General features: G+C 39.7%; 1 protein-coding gene across 1 annotated transcript; it reads right to left on the bottom strand.

The window, feature by feature from the left end:
* Nucleotides 1-6626: 6626 nt before the first annotated feature.
* Nucleotides 6627-8038, bottom strand: LOC149834119 (uncharacterized). Its single transcript, XM_090009284.1, has one exon. The coding sequence runs from the start codon at nucleotides 7959-7961 to the stop codon at nucleotides 6627-6629; it is 1335 nt and encodes a 444-aa protein (XP_089865410.1). The 5' UTR covers nucleotides 7962-8038.
* Between the last annotated feature and the right edge of the window lie 620 nt (nucleotides 8039-8658).

Here is an 8658-nt window from a genome sequence, read left to right as displayed (position 1 = left end):
ATGTCTTTGTTCGTTCCTATGGACATCGCCCCCCTTGTTGAAGAGTTTTGCGACATTATGCCAGATGACCTTCGTGATGGTCTACCTTCGATGAGGTGGTTCAACACACCATTGATTTTGTTCCGAAATTGAGTCTCCCTAACCTCCTCGCGTATCGTATGAACCCATCCAAACATGTTGAGTTGTTGAGGCAGGTTCAAGAGTTATTGCAAAAGGGTTTTATTAGTGAGAGTGTAAGCCCTTGCTCATTACTCGTCCTGCTCACTCCTAAGAAAGATGGGTCCATGCGCATTGGTGTTGATAGTCGAGCAATCAATCGCATCACTGTCAAATACCGTTTTCCCATTCCCCGATTGGATGATATGTTTGATACGTTGGTCGGTGCTTCTATCTTCTCCAAAATTGATTTAAAAAGTGGGTACCACCAAATCTGTATTCGAGAGGGGGATGAGTGCAAGACGGTATTCAAGACACGTGATGGATTGTATGAGTGGTTAGTCATGCCATTTGGCTTATTAAATGCCCCGAGTATCTTCATGAATATGATTATCCAAGTATTGCGCTCTTGTATAGGGAAGTTTGTCGTTGTCTATTTTGATGACATTTTGATTTATAGTTCATCTTTGTCTGCTCATTTGAGTCATCTTCGTCAGGTCTTAGAGATTTTAAGAAGGGAAAAGTTGTATGTCAATGCCAAAAAGTGTGAGTTTATGACATCAAGTATCATATTTTTGGGTTTTATTGTGTCGTCTAAAGGAGTTAAGGTGGATCCCGCCAAAGTCTGTGCAATTGTGGAATGGCCTACCCCAAAGACTATAGGAGAAATCCGTAGTTTCCATGGGTTAGCCACTTTCTATCATCGCTTTGTGAGAAACTTCAGCACCCTCATGGCCCCGACCACGAAGTACCTAAAGGGTACTAGTTTCCATTGGATGTCTGCTGCAGGAAAAGCTTTCACGCTCATCAAAGAGAAAATGACTAGTGCCACTGTCTTAGCCCTTTCTGATTTTAGCGTAGTCTTTGAGGTTGAGTGTGATGCCTCTAAAGTGGGAGTTGGTGCAGTCTTGAGTCAGAATCGCAGACCAATTGCTTTCTTTAGTGAAAAGCTGACTCAAGCCAGGTGTCAGTACTCCACTTATGATGTTGAATTTTATGTCATGTACAAGCCCTTCGTTATTGGAGGCATTATCTTATTTATAAGGAGTTTGTCTTGTACACAGATCATGAGGCATTAAAGTATTTGAATAGTAAAAAAAAGTTGAGTGTCAGGCATGCCAAGTGGGTCAGCTTCTTGCAAGAGTAGACCTTCACGATTCGCCATCAATCGGGCACTCTGAACAAGGAAGATGACGCACTTAGCAGAAAAAATAGTCTCCTAATGACTATGTCAGTGCAAGTCATTGGGTTTGAGCAGTGCAAGGAGTTGTACTCGATGGACCCTAATTTTCAGCAAGTCTGGGAAGGGTGTCTCTTCTTTGATAGTACAACCAACCCACGGTTTAGCATACATACGGTTGCCTTTTTCGAAGTAATAAGTTATGTGTGCATGTTTTTTCTCTTAGACTTTAGTTGATTTTTGAATTACATGAAGGGGATTAGCTAGGCATTTGGGACATGATAAGACATTCACACTATTAGATGAACGATACTTTTGGCCTAAAATATGCAAAGACATTGTCAAGTTTGTTCAAAGTTGTCGAGTATGTCAAGTGTCCAAGGGTCGGCGTCAGAATAGTGGTTTGTATACTCTGTTGCCCATCCCTGAGTGGCCTTGGGAACATGTTTCCATGGATTTTATTATGGGTCTTCCTAGAACATCGCGTCGTTTTGATACCATCCTAGTTGTGGTTGACTGGTTTTCCAAGATGGCTATCTTTATCCCGTGTAAGAGAACCATTGACGCCTCGTTAGTAGCCTTGTACTACTTCAAGAATGTGCCCGCTTTTATGGGTTGCCCCACACGATCACCTTAGATCGTGACACGCACTTTATGAGTCATTTTTGGAAGTCGTTATGAGCCTTATTAAAAACCAAGCTGAAATTCCACTAGAGGGGGGGGTGAATAGTGAAATATGATAAAGATCGATAAAATAAAAATCAAAGGCAATAAGGCACAACACAGAAAACATAGGATTTATACTGGTTCGGTCAAGTTACTGACCTACATCTAGTCCCCAAGTAAAACACTTGAGCTTTTCACTATAACATCTGTGTTACAGGATAAATAGTACAATCACCCTCTTTCCCAGAGGTCTACTTCTCTTAACAGAGAAGGAAAACACCCTCTTTCACAGAGGTCTACTTCTCTCAACAGATAAGGAAAACACCCTCTTTCACAGAGGTCTACTTCTCTTAACAGAGAAGGGATACAGTGAATAACAGAAAGTTACAATACTTTCTAAAGAACCTTCAAAATGATATGAATGCACGAATGAAGATTCTCAGAGTGTTCTTTTCTTTTCACACAGATGATTCTTTTGTCAAAGAGCTTTTCTTGACTTTTTCTCTTTCTTCTCTTTCTTTTTCTAGGCTCTCTTTTTCGAATATTGAATAAGAGTTTTTCTCTTTTTAAGCTCACGTATCTGTGTCTCTTATTTTGAAAGACTATTTGTTTGTATATATATAGTCTTAAAAAATAGTCGTTGCCTTTTTTAAATGATTGTCCTTTTGAGATATGAGGTGTCAGGTCATTTCAAAAAACAACTTTGTGTGACATGATAAGTGTACTATATTGCTCTTTTTTAAAAAGTATTCTTTTCATAAGTGTAGCATTTGGGGTACACTATTCGTTGTTGCTTTTTAAATAAGATATAATTTGTAATAGGTCTTTTTCTCATAACAAATGATTTATAGTACATTGAACGTTGGAGTGTAAGCTATCATGTAGTTTTGTCTTTACTCAATTTAATGATTTGTAGTATATTAATATTTTTCTTACAAATCGTCACTTCTTTAGTTAAATACATGTAAGTACAATAAATGCTTTGTTAAGTACTTTATTTATAAATGGTCATTTCTCAAATGCTTTTTGAGATGGCATTTAATGTTTACAGAAAGAATGATGGCTTTAAGTAAGTCGACATTCTTGAGTGTGAATTTTTATCATTAAATAAATAGTCATTTCTCAAATGCTTTTTGAGATGACATTTAATATTTACAAAAAGAATGATGGCTTTAAGTAAGTTGACATTCTTGAGTGTGAATTTTTATCATTAAATAAATAGTCATTTCTCAAATGCTTTTTGAGATAGCATTTAATGTTTATAGAAAGAATGATGACTTTAAGTAAGTCGACATTTTTTAGTGTATATTAAATACATAAAAGGTATTTTCAAAACTTAATTGTCTTGTTTAAACAATAAGTAGTTTTGTATATAAAATAGTATTTTTTTTCTCAATTTGGCAATTCAAGATAGACAATTGTATATTTTGTCTTTTTCTTTCATATTAGAAATCATTAGCTTTTATATCATTTCAAGTTTTCTTTTTCATAAATGCATATAAGAAAGTACAATGATTTGTTTCAAAAAGATATTTTTGAAATATCATATTCTTTTTATGAAAGCTTTACTTTTTGTAACTAGATGACTTGTATGATATTTAAAGCATATAATATGAAATATGCAATATACATGCTTCTGAAGGTTCTATTACATATGACTCTAAAGAAGAAAAAAAGTATTCATCTTGAAGTAGCCAAACTTCTTGGATAGACTTTATGAATGTATGGCCCATCAACCTTTTTCTTCAGAGAGTATGATACCATCAACTAGTTGTACTTGATCAGGTTGTCTCCATTCTTCTCAAGGGAAATAACCTTACATCAAATACTCGTTAAATGCATGACAAATCATATCCAGTCATAATATAACATTTTCATGAAGGCATATTATCATATCATATTAAGGCATGTATGACAGCATATCATGTTATGTATCATCAAAACATAGTTTCTCAACACAAGCTCTAATTCAGCAGTACTTACCACCCACAATCCGACGGCCAAACCGAAGTTGTGAACCGCACCCTAGGAAACTTGCTAAGGAGTCTAGTTGGGGAGAATGTCAAAACATGGGACCTAGTCTTGCCGCAAGCCGAGTTCGGCTATAACAGTTTCATCAACCGATCCACGGGCAAGTCTTCGTTTCAAGTGGTTTATGGTCGATCATCCACCCATGTAATAGATCTAGCACTTGTGTCCTGTCTCCCAGACCCAACCCCAGATGCGTTTGATGTCGTTGAATACATGCGTGATATACATAGGCAAGTCTGAGCCAAACTCGTTGAGAGTTACAAAGCTTACAAAGCTTTCGTAGACCAAGGTCGTCGAGATGTCCAATCTCAAGTTGGTCAGTTAGTTTGGGCTTACCTGCGTCCTAAGCGTTTCCCAGTGGATACTTATGGTAAATTGAGTCCTAAGAAATATGGCCCATTCAAGGTCCTTCGACGATTGGGTCTGAATGCCTACCTCCTTGAATTGCCCGAAGATTAGAACATTTCGCCTATCTTCAATGTGTCTGATCTATATGCCTATTGTGGTGACAACAAGTCGTCAGAGCCAACTTCTTCTCAACCAGGGAAGAATGATGCAGAGCAGGACCGAGTCTGGTCTAAGTATCTCAACACTAATGGGATGGACGATCGGACCCGGACAATGGATCCGATCGCGAGTCTGGTGCCACGATGCAAGGACATGGTGACCCTGCGCACTTACGCAAGGCGAGCAAAGGCTGGAAGCAGCGCCCTGATCCATCAGCAACGATGAGTGGTCTCGGGTCCAAGGACTGGACCCGAGATCCAAATCCAGTCACGCCCTATTAATACCCTATTTTAGGGTTGCGTGAGAACAGAAGATTGGTTATTTTTTGATACACTGATTTTTCCCTTTTAACGCACAGTCGGCGGCAGCCTCTCATTAGCTCATTTGTTTATTGTTTTAGTTCCTATTTGTTATTTCATTCCATTTCTCTTGTTCAATTAAAGTTTACATTGCATTAAATATAAGCCTCATCATTTTCGGTGGGCATTCTTCTTATTTTCTACACAACGCACGATCGTAAAGGTCGTGCCCTTATGAGTCGTCGAAGAATGTGAAAGTCGATCCTCCTAGCTGCATCAATCCTCATGACGATGTAGTTGACAACTCCATTCCCATCATCCCTTCTCATTTCTGCTCTAACAGCAGCTCCCAAACAGAGCCAACAGTTAGACAATCATTTTCTAAGAAATGATCACATCTTTAAGATTGTTATAGTATCCTTTGCAGTTTCACCAAAAAACTGAGTATATTTCTATTTCAAGAAATGTTACTATAAGTGGTTGTGTTGAGCTTCTTATGGGTGACTAAAAGCAGTAGGCATTAACAAAATTATAAACATATAAACATGGTTATTCTCAAACTATTTCTGAAGTTGAACATACCATGTGATAAGTAAGTAGGGTGTGAAATCACAGAAATGATGTCATATTTGCGTATTTTATAACTATACATATGTGTATATGTGCAGGATCACACACTCTTGGAGTGGGCCACTGTGTAAATATTGTAGGCAGACTGTATGAGCCTAAGGTTGATGATTACATGAGTACTACCTTCAATCTTTATCTAAGACTCTTATGTCCGACCAGAGTGCCTTTATCCAATTTAACTGCTTTACACAACGATCTTACTCCTATTTCTTTCGACAACCAGTATTTCAGTAACATACTGGCTGGAAAGGGTCCATTCACCATAGACTCAAAAATGACAGTCGACCCTCGAACGTCGCCGATTGTCACAACCTTTGCAAATGACCAGGCACTCTTCTTTCAGACCTTCTCTTTTGCATTTGTTAAGCTTTCCTCTCATAGAGTTCTTACTGAGAATGAAGGGGAAGTCAGAAGAGAATGCAATGGAATAAATTGAATCATTTTTGCCATAATTTTCCAAGTAATAAAACAAGCGTAAAGGGTAGGTTATCTCAAAAGTTGATAAGCAAGAGAGAGAGAGAATGTACTTGGGTTGCATTCTTGGCATCCCATTGTAACATTGTATTCCTTATGCACTTCTTGCAAACTGATTGTAATATATGCAGTCTTGACAATAATCCTTTATGATATCTTACTATCATTTTCACACTCATTCAATCGACATCTAAAAACCAGTCCTTGGGTTGGTAAATTGAAAAGCAGTCTAGTCTAGCCTACCATATGTTACAACACTTCTGAATATGCTCAAAATATAGGTGTATTTTCATATTGAAAATTTAGGTGCCAACTTGAAAATTCCCCAAAAAATAGAGTGGTGTCGGTTTTATCGTTGCTCTCTTATTTCATAATCTTTTTTTCCTTATTGTTTGGAACAAATGGAAGAGAGAGAGAGATAAAAATTCAAATCTCTGAGTTCACTCATGCTGAAGAGAAGAACAAAATACAGACAAATTACATCAAAATAACTCATAGCTCTTTCAAATACTGAACTGATAAAATCAAATGGAGAGCTATGTCACATGCATACTCCATTGACTGCCATTCCCTATCCTTTTATATACAAGTCATATTAAAAACTTCACAAAAATTATTGTATTTAGGTATCTGCAGTCATATCCATGTGACAAATGGAGAGAAAGGGATAACAAAGCATACTGTCAAAGTCGACGGTCGCATTGTGCATTCCCCTTCATTGTCGTCTCCATAACCTCTTCAATCCTGCCACTATCATCATAGTCACAGATCCTTGGCACAACTGCCTCCCAACGGTCAGCATGAGGAACAAAACCACCCTTCAGCATCAACTCCACAACACCACAAGCCTCCTCAATTCGGCACCACTGGCAGTACCCAAGAATCAAAGAGTGAAACGCAGAGCAATGCGGCTCGAGTCCCAGGGATACCATCCTCTCCATATAAGCCTTCGCCTCGTCAAGCATCCTCTGCTCACAGAGGCCATTGATCAGAGTCCAATAAGAAACCACATTTGGAATGCACCCATTTGCAAGCATCTGATCAAGAACCTTTTGTGGCTCCGAAGCTCTTCGCTCCTTGCAGAACCCCACGATCACGATGTTGTAATGCAGGATATCTGGGTTGCATCCCTTCACCTTCATCCTGTAAAGAAGCTTGTAGGCCTCCCTGAGCTTCTGCTTCCTGCACAAGCTGTTAAGTAGGCTGGTGTACGTCAACGTTTCGGGGACGAAACCCCTGTTCAGCATGTCCTCCAACAGATCAACCGCGGTGTTAACTTGGCTCTTCCTGCACAATCCTTGCATCAGAATCCGATAAGATTCGGCATCAGGAATCAAGTCCCTCTTGAAGATGTGATTGAACAGAGAGTATGCAATGCTCAATTTGTTGTTGAAGCAGAAGGCCTTGATGAGGATGTTGAAGGTTTGTGTGTTAGGTGAAACACCAACACTGTCAGAGTTCTGAAAGAGTGAGTATGCCACCCCGATCTGATTGTGATCGACGAGAACTCGGAGGAGGGAATTGAAGTTCTTGGTCAGTGGCTTGCAGTTGAATTCAGGCATCCTGAGGAAGGTTTTTACAGCGAGATCGAGCATTTTAGAATCAGCATAGATCTCGATGATGTCAACGAACAGGCCTGGAGTGACCGGGTAGCTCTCAGACTTGAGACGGAGGAGGAGGGAATCCATGAGGGAGAAATGGTTCGACCGACCGAGCTTGAGGATGAGGGTGTGGAAGGCAGAGTATGAGTGGCGGAAACCAGGTTGGCGGGAAGCGAGATCAAATATCTCCTTTGCAAGTAGAGGATCATCCTGAGAGGAAATGAGTTTTTGAACATGAGCAGGGGAGCCAATTGGTGATGATGATGGTGGCAAAGAGGAGGGAAAGGAGGAGAAGGCAAGAATTCTGAAATCAAGCTTGGAATTGGAAGGGCAAGCTAAAGAAGAAGATGACAGTAAGGCTGGAAATCTAGCAAGAGCAAGGGGCAGTAAGCACACTCTCTTCCTCACCATGATCATCCCACTTGACGCTTCATGTATCTAGAATAAATTCAAACAGAGAAATGCTGGCGGTGAGGACTAAATTTGGTGGAGGTTTTGAGTTTCAACCATTTGAAAAGTTTAAATAAACTACTGTTCATTGAAGGAGGCGCTACCAAGCGGGGGGAGCTGAGCAACAATCTGCAAAAAGGGAAACAAAGTCTCACTAAGTAGAACTATCAAATTCGACTCCACAAAAGAGAGAGAAATCACCATGGTAATGGGATTCAAACAGCAAATCCGTAGGCTGTAGCAAAGGCAAAATCTTAAAGACAGCAATTGGGAATTAGCAATAAATGAAGCGTACCATGAGAAAAATGCCCTCTTCGCTTGGGACTTTAAACAAACAGTTGGCAAGCGTGTCTAACCTATTCTTGAATCTGGACTCACATCGAACAGTTGGTGGGCACTCTCTTTCGAAGAAAGTTCCCAACTCTGCAAGCCACTAGTGTGTGCGCAGACCAGGCAACTCCTTTTCACCCACTAGAGCCAGACTGCACCATTGCTTGCATCAACGTTGTGTTGCACCACATGCATACAAGAGAGGCACTGAAAAAAATCTACCTCTCCTCTACAAAAATGTTGCCCGTCCTACTGGACCACCATGCAAAAAAGTGGTGTAGTAGTAAGGGCCCTAGGCCTCTAGAGGGATGGTCAAGGTTCAAATCCCAAATGT

The sequence above is a fragment of the Nuphar pumila genome, chromosome 6, assembly GCF_984573655.1.
Source record: "Nuphar pumila chromosome 6, dmNupPumi1.hap1.1, whole genome shotgun sequence".
Taxonomy (NCBI): domain Eukaryota; kingdom Viridiplantae; phylum Streptophyta; class Magnoliopsida; order Nymphaeales; family Nymphaeaceae; genus Nuphar; species Nuphar pumila.
This window is presented reverse-complemented; position numbering and strand designations above follow the sequence as displayed.